Here is a 14980-nt window from a genome sequence, read left to right as displayed (position 1 = left end):
GGATGTGATGAGGACGGGTACAGGTACCGCCGCAAGGACATTTCATTACCCGCCGCCTGCTGTGAAACCTGTACAGACTGAGGCTTATTTTAAATAAGTGGGTATAAAACACAGAAGACATGCAAATATTCCATTCACTTGTCATCTCTGTTTTGGATCCACTCCTGTTGTTTTTGGCTTTAGCAATACTGACGGATTACTGACCAAATGCTGACCGAGTGAAGGCGGATGCTCCACAGACAGGATCCGTTTTTTGTGGGTTATTGTTCTGACGGATCAGAGGAAGGGCAAAATAATCAGTGACGTCAACACAAACTTACTGCTGACACCCTCTCCACTCTGTCAGGGGGCTCTACTTGTATAAGCGTTTACTAGAACAGGTTCTATAGACATCTACGTGGAATCAGCTGACGACGATGTAAAAGGAATGCGCTTCTTCTTGGCGCTACCATTGACCTGTAAGGCTGAGTTCATGCTTGCTTTATTTAGTCAGTTTTGGCCCCGTGACTGCCCAAATAAGTGAAGTGTGCAGTGATTCTAAGAGTGACACCTGTCATCTGCATGTCATACTGACTCACAGTATAATTTCACTCCACAGACTTCCTATGCGTATTGTTGCAAGGCACAGTGTTCTACACCACTATAAAGGCTCTCTGCAGCCAGCAAATAGCTGTTTTTAACACGATTCGTCGCGAATATATTTCGACCGAACCAATTTTTTCAACAAAAAAAACGGCAAACTGGCGATTCAAATTTTAAAAAATTTGCTCATCTCTAAATATAGCCCTTATGTACAAGCACAAAACTACTAGAATCCTGCCCCCTTTTGTATTATATAATGACATCTATTATAATAGTGACATCTATGTGCAGAAATATAACTACTATAATACTGCCCTTATATTGTTGCTACCTATGTACAAGAATATGTATATGGATATAGGAAGTTTTATCTCAAATTCTCTGCCTTTTTATATTGCAGTCGGTACCCAGAGGCTGAGGTGGTGAACTTTGGTACCTGGTTTGTGTTCAGTTTACCCATTACGGTCATTGTTCTGTTTTTGACCTGGGTCTGGCTGCACTGGTTGTTTCTTGGCTGCAAGTAAGTGAGAGTGTCAGACTAGAGGTCAATATTACAGCCTTTTGGTGTCTTTAAGGCCCCATTCACACGTCCACAATTTCGTTCCGCATTTTGCCCATTCATTTCTATGGGGAGGAACGTTCTGCGGCCCGGCTCCGGAAATGCGGATCTGCACTTCCGGGTCCTCATTTCCGTTCTCGAACAAAATAGAACATGTCTTACTCTTGTCCGCATCTGCGGACAAGAATAGGCATATTCTATTAGTGCCGTCGATATGCGGTCCGCAAAATGCGGAACGCACATTGCCTGTGTCCGTGTTTTGCGGATCCGTGAAACACGTTACGGACGTGTGAATGGACGCTTATTGTGAGTTCTGTGAAGTGTAATTTTGTCTATTGTAAATGTTCAGTTTTAGGGAAACCTGCTCCCTTAGTAAGAAGAAGAAGACCAGACAGGAGGAGGTGTCAGAGCGACGTATCCAGGAGGAATATGAGAAGTTGGGGAAAATGAGGTAGGAATTATATTACTCCAAATGTCACCAACAAATAGTCATTATACAACTACTATAGGAAAAACCCTTAGCTACACAGGGGGCATATCACTGCAGTGCTGTGTGGGTGCTGTCGCAGTGAACAATGTTTACTGTGTCAATGCGGAATGGGTACTGAGTAACATAGTAACAGTTTATAAGGCTGAGAAAAGACGTCTGTCTGTCCAGTTCAGCCTGTTATCCTGCACATTAATCCAGAGGAAGGCAAAACCCCCCTCTGAGGTAAAAGCCAATTTTCCTCATTTTGGGGGGGGGGGGGGGGGGGGGATTCCTTCCCGACTCTAATCAGGCAGGAGTAGTGCCTGTGTGAGTGGTTTATGTGTGCTGAATAATTACTGTCTGGGTCGGGTGCTATATGGGCAATATGGTGTTGCTGTGTGGGTGCCGAGACAGTTCTGCATGGGTACTGTGTGAGTGCTATCCGAATACTGTGTAGTGGCCATGTGACAGCTGAAACTGCTGCTGTGTAATAGCTGTCTGTAGTGTATGCTGTAATGTTAATATCTGTAGTTGCAATCGGTGCTGTATGGTTACTGTGTGTATTTGCAGTCGGTGCTGTATGGTTACTGTGTGTAGTATCAGTAGGTGCTGTATGGTTACTATGTGTAGTTGCAGTCGGTGCTGTATGGTTACTACGTGTAGTTGCAGTCGGTGCTGTATGGTTACTATATGTAGTTGCAGACAGTGCTGTATGGATACTATATGTAGTTGCAGTCAGTGCTGTAGGGATACTATATGTAGTTGCAGTCAGTGCTGTAGGGATACTATATGTAGTTGCAGTCAGTGCTGTAGGGATACTATATGTAGTTGCAGTCAGTGTTCTAGGGATACTATATGTAGCTGCAGTCAGTGCTGTAGGGATACTATATGTAGCTGCAGTCAGTGCTGTAGGGATACTATATGTAGTTGCAGTCAGTGCTGTAGGGATACTATATGTAGTTGCAGTCAGTGCTGTATGGATACTATATGTAGTTGCAGTCAGTGCTGTAGGGATACTATATGTAGCTGCAGTCAGTGCTGTAGGGATACTATATGTAGCTGCAGTCAGTGCTGTAGGGATACTATATGTAGTTGCAGTCAGTGTTCTAGGGATACTATATGTAGCTGCAGTCAGTGCTGTAGGGATACTATATGTAGTTGCAGTCAGTGCTGTAGGGATACTATATGTAGTTGCAGTCAGTGCTGTAGGGATACTATATGTAGTTGCAGTCAGTGCTGTAGGGATACTATATGTAGTTGCAGTCAGTGCTGTAGGGATACTATATGTAGTTGCAGTCAGTGCTGTATGGATACTATATGTAGTTGCAGTCAGTGCTGTAGGGATACTATATGTAGTTGCAGTCAGTGCTGTAGGGATACTATATGTAGCTGCAGTCAGTGCTGTAGGGATACTATATGTAGTTGCAGTCAGTGTTCTAGGGATACTATATGTAGCTGCAGTCAGTGCTGTAGGGATACTATATGTAGTTGCAGTCAGTGCTGTATGGATACTATATGTAGTTGCAGTCAGTGCTGTAGGGATACTATATGTAGCTGCAGTCAGTGCTGTAGGGATACTATATGTAGCTGCAGTCAGTGCTGTAGGGATACTATATGTAGTTGCAGTCAGTGTTCTAGGGATACTATATGTAGCTGCAGTCAGTGCTGTAGGGATACTATATGTAGTTGCAGTCAGTGCTGTATGGATACTATATGTAGTTGCAGTCAGTGCTGTAGGGATACTATATGTAGCTGCAGTCAGTGCTGTAGGGATACTATATGTAGCTGCAGTCAGTGCTGTAGGGATACTATATGTAGCTGCAGTCAGTGCTGTAGGGATACTATATGTAGTTGCAGTCAGTGTTCTAGGGATACTATATGTAGTTGCAGTCAGTGCTGTAGGGATACTATATGTAGTTGCAGTCAGTGCTGTAGGGATACTATATGTAGTTGCAGTCAGTGCTGTAGGGATACTATATGTAGTTGCAGTCAGTGCTGTAGGGATACTATATGTAGCTGCAGTCAGTGCTGTAGGGATACTATATGTAGCTGCAGTCAGTGCTGTAGGGATACTATATGTAGCTGCAGTCAGTGCTGTAGGGATACTATATGTAGTTGCAGTCAGTGTTCTAGGGATACTATATGTAGTTGCAGTCAGTGCTGTAGGGATACTATATGTAGCTGCAGTCAGTGCTGTAGGGATACTATATGTAGCTGCAGTCAGTGCTGTAGGGATACTATATGTAGTTGCAGTCAGTGCTGTAGGGATACTATATGTAGTTGCAGTCAGTGCTGTAGGGATACTATATGTAGCTGCAGTCAGTGCTGTAGGGATACTATATGTAGCTGCAGTCAGTGCTGTAGGGATACTATATGTAGTTGCAGACAGTGCTGTATGGATACTATATGTAGCTGCAGTCAGTGCTGTAGGGATACTATATGTAGTTGCAGTCAGTGCTGTAGGGATACTATATGTAGTTGCAGTCAGTGCTGTAGGGATACTATATGTAGTTGCAGTCAGTGCTGTAGGGATACTATATGTAGTTGCAGTCAGTGCTGTAATGTTACTATATGTAGTTGCAGTCAGTGCTGTAGGGATACTATATGTAGTTGCAGTCAGTGCTGTAGGGATACTATATGTAGTTGCAGTCAGTGCTGTATGGATACTATATGTAGTTGCAGTCAGTGCTGTAGGGATACTATATGTAGCTGCAGTCAGTGCTGTAGGGATACTATATGTAGTTGCAGTCAGTGCTGTAGGGATACTATATGTAGCTGCAGTCAGTGCTGTAGGGATACTATATGTAGTTGCAGTCAGTGCTGTAGGGATACTATATGTAGTTGCAGTCAGTGCTGTAGGGATACTATATGTAGTTGCAGTCAGTGATGTATGGATACTATATGTAGTTGCAGTCAGTGCTGTAGGGATACTATATGTAGTTGCAGTCAGTGCTGTAGGGATACTATATGTAGTTGCAGTCAGTGCTGTAGGGATACTATATGTAGTTGCAGACAGTGCTGTAGGGATACTATATGTAGCTGCAGTCAGTGCTGTAGGGATACTATATGTAGTTGCAGTCAGTGTTGTAGGGATACTATATGTAGTTGCAGTCAGTGATGTATGGATACTATATGTAGTTGCAGTCAGTGCTGTAGGGATACTATATGTAGTTGCAGTCAGTGCTGTAGGGATACTATATGTAGTTGCAGTCAGTGTTGTAGGGATACTATATGTAGTTGCAGTCAGTGTTGTAGGGATACTATATGTAGTTGCAGTCAGTGCTGTAGGGATACTATATGTAGTTGCAGTCAGTGCTGTAGGGATACTATATGTAGCTGCAGTCAGTGCTGTAGGGATACTATATGTAGTTGCAGTCAGTGCTGTAGGGATACTATATGTAGTTGCAGTCAGTGTTGTAGGGATACTATATGTAGTTGCAGTCAGTGTTGTAGGGATACTATATGTAGTTGCAGTCAGTGATGTATGGTTACTTTGTGGGTAGGTCCAATGTGCTCAGAAGAGACCAGAATCCCAGGTTATGCCTGGGCCTATGTAACAATCCAAACAATCCACACTGGGGCACTGAGATATGCAGTAATAGGTCACACACATGAAGTATCTGTGATCAGTTATGGCTCACTTTACGAAGCTCAAGCCAATTTAATAATCAGATGTTCCTCCTGCTTTTGTGTTTCATTTGTATGTAGTTACCCAGAAAAGGTCACTGTCGTCTTCTTCATCTTGATGACCCTGCTCTGGTTTACACGGGAACCTGGGTTTGTTCCTGGCTGGGAATCTCTATTTGAAAAGTAAGTTATAAAAGCTGAATACTATTGTTCCCTATTAGCAGCCATTTCAAGCCTAATGTTCGTGTCTGGGTTGTCTCTGCCCCACAATCACTACTTTAGATATTTCCAGGCATCGGGCTTCTTTAATTGACCCATATCATTCAACTCCCTTAAGGCCTCATGCACACGATGTTCGGTTCACATCTGATGCAGATTATTATTTTTTCCGATTGGATGCAAACCCATTCATTTCAATGGGGCTGCAAAAGATGCGGACAGCACGCCATGTGCTGTCTACATCCATATGTCTGTTCCGCGGCTCAGCAAAAAAGATTAGCGGACAAGAGCAGGACATTTCCACAGGAGTAAAAAAAAAAAATTGTAGGCATGTACATAGTCGGTATCCGTGTTTTGTGGATCCGCAATTTACAGACCGCAAAAAGGGATACAATCATGTGCATGAGGCCTAACACACCTATGCTACCATCTGCTTGTGTCTCAGGAAAGGTTTTAGGACAGACGCTACGGTGTCAGTGTTCCTGGGATTCCTGTTGTTCCTGATTCCATCTAAGAGACCCCAATTCACCTGCTCTGGAAAAGAGGAGTCAGGTGAGGATTTTCAGATGCAGGAAGCTCTGAGTAATGAAGGTAAACTGGCTCGCACTGTGTATGGGGACACTTTCTGTCTGGCACTGTCAATGAGGACACTGTGGACGGGGCTCTGCTAAAAAGAGCACTGGGGACACTTTGGTTGCTATTGATAATGGGGACACCATGTATAGGGCCACTCTATGACTGGCAATGAAGCCACTGGGATGGTGGAACTCTCTGGCTCGACCTGTTACTGAGGGCACTGTGTACATGGACACTACTAATGGAGGCACTCCAGCTCTGTTTAATGGGGTAATTCTTGCACTATTTATTAGGATATTCTAGTACTCTCAATGTAGCGCTCTTAATGGAGAACCAAATTACATTCCATCTACTTTCTCCTTCAAAGCCATTTGAAGGTTGCAGAATTCACACAGAGTTCCTCTACCGTGCCCCCTGCTGTCCTTCCACCAGGATCGGCAATACTGTAGGGTAATCATTGCACACATGTGATATGATTTTGGCCTCCCAGGACAGAATGAAAAGAAGGAAGAGGATGGACCCTACCTGGGAGGCCCCATGTTGACTTGGCAGGAATTCCAGAAGCATATGCCCTGGGAGATTGTGGTGCTGGTTGGAGGGGGTTACGCCCTCGCTGCTGGGTGTAAGGTAACTATGACACCAATTTAAAAAGATTGCACATAATAAGAAGAGAATTGTGACTTCTAATCAATCCATAGTCTAGTCTAGAAAGACCAATACCACATCCACAGATTAGTGTTGTTATAGGGACAGTGGCCATCATAGCAACCTCTCAGGCCTCTTTTGTTGTTTTCTCATCCGTGTGAGAGAAATGGCCTTTGGCATTTGTTTTGATGCTGTCAGGTCTGATGTCCTTATGATAACACCCAAAGTGCTGTCACAAGACCAGAAGCACCTGAATGCCTTTGGCTCTCATCTGTCGTTTCTATGATTCAGCAAATCAACACCACTGGAGTCTCTGGTGTCCTACATGGTTATCACAGCACCATTAAAAACCAATATGTCTTATAAACTAGTGCCATCTGTTCCAAGTCATGAAGATGGTATTGGTACCCATAGTGCTTGCCACCTTTCAGAACTGACCCAGCTATGACTACTCAGCCAGGATGAACGGTTTTATAGAAACGTAGAGTTTCTCTCAAGATTTTAAACTGCTGAGTGGTCCAGAAATAGTGAAGCAATATATTGTAATATCCTTGGTGGTCTAGGGGGTAGTGAGGGGGTAAATTATACATCCTAGGCACATGAAGGTGTTAATAGTAAATTCAAGTTTCTTTTGGGGCCCTTTACAATTGCCTAGTTTGCCACCTCCTTAATCCAACCCTGCCAGCCGGTTCAGATGATTCATTGTTACAACAAGTCATTGAGGGTTTGCAGCATTACCTTTTATTGATAAACCGACTGGTTTTTCTTGTAGACCTCCGGTCTCTCCACTTGGATTGGTCGTCAGATGGAATGTCTGAGCAGCCTCCCCTCCTGGGCCGTCAGCCTCCTCGCTTGTATTCTGGTCTCTGCCGTTACGGAATTTGTCAGTAATCCAGCTACCATTACTATATTCTTGCCAATCCTTTGCAGTCTGGTAAGCAACAAAAAATAAAACTGGTTCCAAGGTAGGGGGGGGGGGGTGGGGGTCATGGGTAGGCATTTTCCTGTCCAATAGACCACAAACACATTATCATTGCATTTCTTCTTGGCCAAGAGGTCTCAGCATCAGCAATATTAAAGATGTCCTAACTTAAAGGGAACCTTCCCTGGACAGTTTTCCTTTATGGTATGCAACGACTGACAGGTTATAGAAAATTTACCAAGGTCACCAAGAATCCCTCAAGCCCTGGCATTGGCCCAGGTTTGCATTGTGATGCTGCTGCTTTAATTATGCTCAAAACTGGTAGAAAAGCAAGAAATCTGACTGGCTGATATGGGCAGTTCTTTACTTTTTATTCATTGACTTGCAGTCTGAAGCTCTTCGCATTAACCCTTTATACACACTGATTCCGGTCGCCATGTGCATCTCATTTGCTGTGATGTTACCAGTGGGGAACCCACCAAATGCCATTGTATATAACTATGGACACTGCCAGATCAAAGATATGGTAAGAGAACATATCCCAATAGCATAATAAAAATCTTTGCAACTTTCCAAAATGTTCAATATCTCTGCTTCCTGTCACAGAATGGGAACATGCTGGCCAGTGGCGTAGATAGAGAAATAAGGGCCCCATAGCAAGGATCAAACCAGGCCCCCACACAGGACAGAAGGGTTTCACCTTTTTAATGACCCTTGGGCCGTTTTTTCCACTGCCTCATTTGCTAAAAGTTGTTCCTTTAGAGGGTAGAGTCCTGACCAAGTTTTCACTCCCAGTAGAAGAAGGGACAATGATGATCCCAATTGGGCGCCCTCCTTCCCTGGGCCCCATAGCAGTCGCATGGTCTGCCTCTATGGTAGTTACGCCCTGATACTGGCTTACATCTAGTGGCCGAGTTGCTTCTCAGCTTGACAGTTGTATATACAGGTCCTTCTAAAAAAAATTAGCATATTGTGATAAAGTTCATTATTTTCTGTAATGTACTGATAAACATTAGACTTTCATATATTTTGGATTCATTACACACCAACTGAAGTAGTTCAAGCCTTTTATTGTTTTAATATTGATGATTTTGGCATACAGCTCATGAAAACCCCAAATTCCTATCTCAAAAAATTAGCATATCATGAAAAGGTTCTCGAAACGAGCTATTAACCTAATCATCTGAATCAACTAATTAACTCTAAACACCTGCAAAAGATTCCTGAGGCTTTTAAAAACTCCCAGCCTGGTTCATTACTCAAAACCGCAATCATGGGTAAGACTGCCGACCTGACTGCTGTCCAGAAGGCCATCACTGACACCCTCAAGCAAAAGGGTAAGACACAGAAAGAAATTTCTGAATGAATAGGCTGTTCCCAGAGTGCTGTATCAAGGCACCTCAGTGGGAAGTCTGTGGGAAGGAAAAAGTGTGTCAGAAAACGCTGCACAACGAGAAGAGGTGACCAGACCCTGAGGAAGATTGTGGAGAAGGACCGATTCCAGACCTTGGGGGACCTGCGGAAGCAGTGGACTGAGTCTGGAGTAGAAACATCCAGAGCCACCGTGTACAGGCGTGTGCAGGAAATGGGCTACAGGTGCCGCATTCCCCAGGTCAAGCCACTTTTGAACCAGAAACAGCGGCAGAAGCGCCTGACCTGGGCTACAGAGAAGCAGCACTGGACTGTTGCTCAGTGGTCCAAAGTACTTTTTTCGGATGAAAGCAAATTTTGCATGTCATTCGGAAATCAAGGTGCCAGAGTCTGGAGGAAGACTGGGGAGAGGGAAATGCCAAAATGCCTGAAGTCCAGTGTCAAGTACCCACAGTCAGTGATGGTCTGGGGTGCCATGTCAGCTGCTGGTGTTGGTCCACTGTGTTTTATCAAGGGCAGGGTCAATGCAGCTAGCTATCAGGAGATTTTGTAGCACTTCATGCTTCCATCTGCTGAAAAGCTTTATGGAGATGAAGATTTCATTTTTCAGCACGACCTGGCACCTGCTTACAGTGCCAAAACCACTGGTAAATGGTTTACTGACCATGGTATTACTGTGCTCAATTGGTCTGCCAACTCTCCTGACCTGAACCCCATAGAGAATCTGTGGGATATTGGGAAGAGAAAGTTGAGAGACGCAAGACCCAACACTCTGGATGAGCTTAAGGCTGCTATCAAAGCATCCTGGGCCTCCATAACACCTCAGCAGTGCCACAGGCTGATTGCCTCCATGCCACGCCGCATTGAAGCAGTCATTTCTGCAAAAGGATTCCCGACCAAGTATTGAGTGCAGAACTGAACATAATTATTTGAAGGTTGACTTTTTTTGTATTAAAAACACTTTTCTTTTATTGGTCGGATGAAATATGCTAATTTTATGAGATAGGAAATTTGGGTTTTCATGAGCTGTATGCCAAAATCATCAATATTAAAACAATAAAAGGCTTGAACTACTTCAGCTGGTGTGTAATGAATCTAAAATATATGAAAGTCTAATGTTTATCAGTACATTACAGAAAATAATGAACTTTATCACAATATGCTAATTTTTTTAGAAGGACCTGTAATGTAGATAATATTGTGCCATCCAAACAATTAGTAACTCTATAACTCTATCCTAAGCTGATAGTTTATTTCAATGTACCAGTTCAGTTAAAATGGAGTCTAGACTGCTTAGCTCACAAAAGATTGCCTAGACTTAAAGCAAACACACTGTTGTGAGAAGTATTAGGCCTGTACAGGTTATCTATATTTGAGCGTAAAAAAGGGGCTTTCATTCACTGAAAAACAGCAAGGAAGTGCACCACAGTGGGGGTCATTTACCAACAATTTTACGCCTCTTTTTGGTGTTAAGTTGTCACACAACAAAGTTTTTGGCCGACAGTTTTAATTGTAGGATTATGGGGAATGAAGAGATTAAAGGAGGAATTTCCGTGAAGCTCATTTCTTGTGCATTTTCTGTGTTTAGTTTTCCTTTAAAGGCTATGGACACCTTTGGGGAAATGTGTTTATATTGATTGTATTTTGGGCAAAAGACTATTTTTTCAATTGGTCTTCAATACAAAAATATTTCAGCTGTTTCTGAGATGCAGGGGTTAAAAATCAGTCTATTTGCAACCTGTCAGTTTCTGTTGTCTTTGAATCCCGTCATCTGATTATTTTCAGCTTTTTTTTCTGATCTCCTAACTTCACAGACACTCATCATAGCTCAATTCTTATCAAAATACAGCTTAAGTAAGCCATCAGAAGATGGGATTTAAAAAAAATCTGAAAGTCATAGCTTGCAGACAGATTGATTTTTAACCCCTGTAGCTGAAAACTGCTAAGCATTTTTAATTAAAAATAAATAAAAGAAAAAAGAAAAAAAAGATTTGTAGCCCAAAATGAGTAAAATGCAATCATAAAAAAGCCCCCACCCCCAAGGTGTAAATAGCCTTTAAGTGTGCTCTGAAATAAAGGGTAGTAAAGTTGCATATTTTATACTCTATTCACAATCAAAGCTGTATTCAGAATTATTCTGGGTATAACCAGCACTAAAATAACCACTTTCTGCATCATACCTAAGGCCAGTTGAGAAGTTCCTCACCTTTGCCTGACTGCAGGGGGTGTCATTTGGGTGCACATGCCTTCTATTCCTGAACTTTTCCAATTTCAATTCAGGGAGGGGCACTATTTAATCAGAATCCCAAAAGCTACTTTGCTCCGGTAATAGATTGCACACTACCTGCGCAGACCCAGAGCTAACAGGGGGTGAAAGTACATACAAGATTTTGAAAACCTTATAAAGTTTGAATGCAGATCTGGATGTGACTACAGTACAATCAGTCCAACATATGTAAAGCAAAGTATAGACATGAAATATCATCTATAAAAATGATTTCTTTCTTACCCTCAGGTGAAAGCTGGTCTTGGAGTAAATATAATCGGTGTGGGCATCATCATGGTTGCCATTAACACGTGGGGCATCAGCCTCTTCCAACTGAACACATTTCCAGACTGGGCAATGGTTCACAACTCCACTCAGCACCTGTGAATGTAGCCAAGGACCAAAAGGAGAGGGACACTCTGATCTTGTCCTTCAGACAGAGTCTGGAGGGCGCAGGAACGCGTGCGCAGGAGATCAAGCTGCACACCAAAGGACATTACCAGCACTCAGAATCCATTCTTTTACTTGAATACAGATACACTTAAAGGGGCACTCTCTTTGGACAACCCCTTCCCATATGTCCTATTACATACATATGACAGCAATAGAGACAGGGGTCTTGATTGGGACGCACTCTATTTGCTAGAACATTTTGCATTCGGGAAGGGAAGGGGGTATCTAGCAGTAGGGCCTTCAGGAACATACCCCTCATGTTGGAGCTTATTTAATGGAAAGGGTTTATCCAAAAAGGCCACCCCCTTTAATGAAGACCTGTAACCTCTCCTGACATGTCCATTTACCAACTACTTGCATCCCTTGTAACTACAATTCTGGAGCATCTATTCCTATGACTGTATGATGTACCTGCTACAATTTGTGATTGAATATTAGTCATTTGTAATAAAGGTTCAGATGGGAGTTACCAGTTGGGGTTGTGTCCCTGCAAACTCTGGGTCAGTCAGTTCTGCAAGTGTCAGACTTGGCAGGGACACCCCCAAACTAGTAACACCCATTTGGGCCTTCATTGCAAACTGCTTATAATTCATAACTTCTAGCAGGAATAATACAGGAATTGATGCCCCAGAATTATTATTACATGGGGAATACAAGTAATTACTAAAAAAATTTTTTTTAAAGTGACATGTCAGGAGTGGTGACAAGTCCTCTCTAAGTACAGTTATGGAAACTGGTGTATTAAAATACACTCATTGACAAAAATAACGCACCCAGAGAGAAATGTCAGTTTTCTGCAAAACTCGGCCTGCAGTTAGGTCTCAGGCAGATATGTACAGTAACTGGTTACAGCTGTGGTCGGATTAGACACTGAGTCTTGCCACAAGAAGGCGTAAAAGTGTTTACCCTGCTGTTCTATAAAAATAAATGGCTCTCAGAGGCTACTTGTGGGTAGTGTACCTCTTGGTGAGAGATCATTAACTGCTAGACATATATCTATGATGTACTTGAAGACATTTTGCCCAGTTCAGAGACTTTGAGAGGGGGCTCATCATTGGACTGAGAGAAGCAGGATGGTCGTTTGGACAAATTGCCATCTAGACTGTTCGGACCTAGCTGTTAGGTGGTGTTGGGAGCAGTGGTTACATGAGGGCACACACAACTGGTAAACAGTCTCTGGGCAGCCCAGACAGACCACCAGAAGGGAGGATTATTTGAACCGTTGACAAACATGAGCAGCTCCCACAGTTTTGTTGTCCACCATCCAGAGGTGGCACCTTCATCACACACACACACGTCTCTGTCCGGACTATTTCCAGGCGCTTAGCAGAAGGAAATGTGGTGTCATGGTGCCCATTACATGTCCTGCCATTGTCAGCCAGCCACTTTTGTCTTTGTTTGCAGGGGTGTCGTGAACGAGAAACATGGACTGCTATGCACTGGAACCGTATAGTCTTTAGTGACCAATCCAGGTTCTTTTTGTTATCTTACTACGCCCGGTTTCAAGTATGGAAGCCTCATGGTGAGAGCTTCAATCCTGCCTTTGCTTTGATGATCTTTGGAGCCAGCACATACAACAGTCAATCACCCCTAGTAATGATACGAGAGACACTAACAGCCCAAAGATCCGTGCAGGACATCCTGCAGCCACATGTGTTCCTCTCATGGCAGGGCTTCCAACGGGCATTTTTCAGAGGATAATGCTCGCCCACACACAGCAAGGGTTTCCCAGGAATGTCTCCTGCAGTTTACATCACTTCCTTGGTCTGCCCAATCACCAAATTCATTGGCAATCGAGCATTTATGGACACCAGCTTCACCAGCCTATGAGTATGCAGGATCTGCAGGTCCAGCTGTAACATCTGTGGGCAAATTTCTGCAGGCTACCCTAAGGAACCTGTATGCCTCCATGCCCAACCGTATCGCATCTTGTATCCAGGCTAGATGTCATCATTCCATTCACACATAGAAAGTTTTATTTAATTGCAAAGACTATTTCTTGGTGCGTTTTTTTTTTTTTTTTTGTCAATGAGTGTACATTCCCAGTGCGCCGGCCTATACTGGACATAAGCCACTGACTCCTAATTGGAAGCCAAATCCTTCTCTCCCTGTAAATGTGATCATTTACCGCCAGAAGAATATTTATTACAGTAATCAGATGGGGATATTGTCTCGACTTGTGTCATGTTTAAAGGGTTTCTGTCATCAGAAAAATCGTTATGTAGCTGGCTGACATTAGCGATGTGCTAATGTCAGCAGAACATAACTGTATGACATATCTCCCTGCCTGCCGCCGTTAGCGCTCAAAATTGACTTTTATAATATGCAAATTAGCCTCCAACCGTTTGGCACGCCCATCTAAAGGTGATTGACAACCTCGGTCTCCTCCATGCCCCACAAATCCTGCGCCTGCACCGTCCATTTTAGTATTAGGCGCAGGCACAGTGAGTGAAGGACACTCACCTGCTACCGTCCTTCACTCACGGCGCCTAATACTAAAATGGATGGCACACGCGCGGGCTTTGTGGGGCACGAAGGAGACCGAGGATGTCAATCACCTTTACAAGGGCGTGCCAAACAGGGGCGGACTAGGAACTTAAAGTGACCCTGGAAAAAAATACTAAAAGTGGCCCCGTTTTGCAGTTTGGTCCAAATTGATGGAAGGCAGGGCCAGCAATATCATATTTTGGAACATTACACCACCCCAACAGAGCCAAATACCACAGTGCAACACAAAATACTGTCAGCAGCACAAAATACATCCCCAAAAACTTCCACTGGCTGGCCCCCTGGGCATCGACCCACCGGGGAATTTCCCTGTAAGGTCTATGGCCAATCCGCCCCTAGTGCCAAACGGTGCGAGGATGGAGCCTCTAGGTCAGGGATGTCAAACTCGTGGCCCTCCAGCTGTTGCAAAACTACAACTCCCATCATGCCTGGGCATACTAGAGCTATCAGGGAATGATGGGAGTTGTAGTTTTGCAACATCTGGAGGGCCATGAGTTTGACATCCATGCTCTAGGTGCTCATTTGCATATTATAAAAGACATTACTTAGCGCGAACAGCGGCAGGCAGGGAGATAGAAGTCATACAGTTATGTTCTGCTGACATTAGCACATCACTAATGTCAGACAGCTACATAACGATTTTTCTGATGACAGAAACCCTTTAAAGGTGTATTCACATGCGGCAGATTTGTTGCCGAAAATTCTTCAAATGAAAATCAATTCCATACATCTGCAGCAGGCTCGTGGATTTCTCCACACACAGGAAATGGTAGGAGATGCCAG

The 14980-nt window shown here is 43.6% G+C and overlaps 1 protein-coding gene across 1 annotated transcript in view; it reads left to right on the top strand.

Moving 5' to 3' along the window:
- The window catches only part of SLC13A4 (solute carrier family 13 member 4), a 46243-nt gene extending 34104 nt beyond the window's left edge, over positions 1-12139 (top strand). The window contains exons 7-14 of the mRNA XM_044277472.1: positions 983-1102; positions 1491-1592; positions 5319-5420; positions 5902-6008; positions 6523-6659; positions 7450-7611; positions 7988-8125; positions 11486-12139. Coding sequence (XP_044133407.1) covers positions 983-1102; positions 1491-1592; positions 5319-5420; positions 5902-6008; positions 6523-6659; positions 7450-7611; positions 7988-8125; positions 11486-11623 — 1006 coding nt within the window. The 3' untranslated portion in view covers positions 11624-12139. The remainder of the gene's footprint in view (positions 1-982; positions 1103-1490; positions 1593-5318; positions 5421-5901; positions 6009-6522; positions 6660-7449; positions 7612-7987; positions 8126-11485) is intronic.
- Positions 12140-14980: the final 2841 nt, after the last annotated feature.

This window comes from Bufo gargarizans, chromosome 2, assembly GCF_014858855.1.
Source record: "Bufo gargarizans isolate SCDJY-AF-19 chromosome 2, ASM1485885v1, whole genome shotgun sequence".
NCBI classification, from domain to species: domain Eukaryota; kingdom Metazoa; phylum Chordata; class Amphibia; order Anura; family Bufonidae; genus Bufo; species Bufo gargarizans.
Note: the sequence above shows the minus strand (reverse complement) of the source record. Positions and strands in the feature narration are given on the sequence as shown.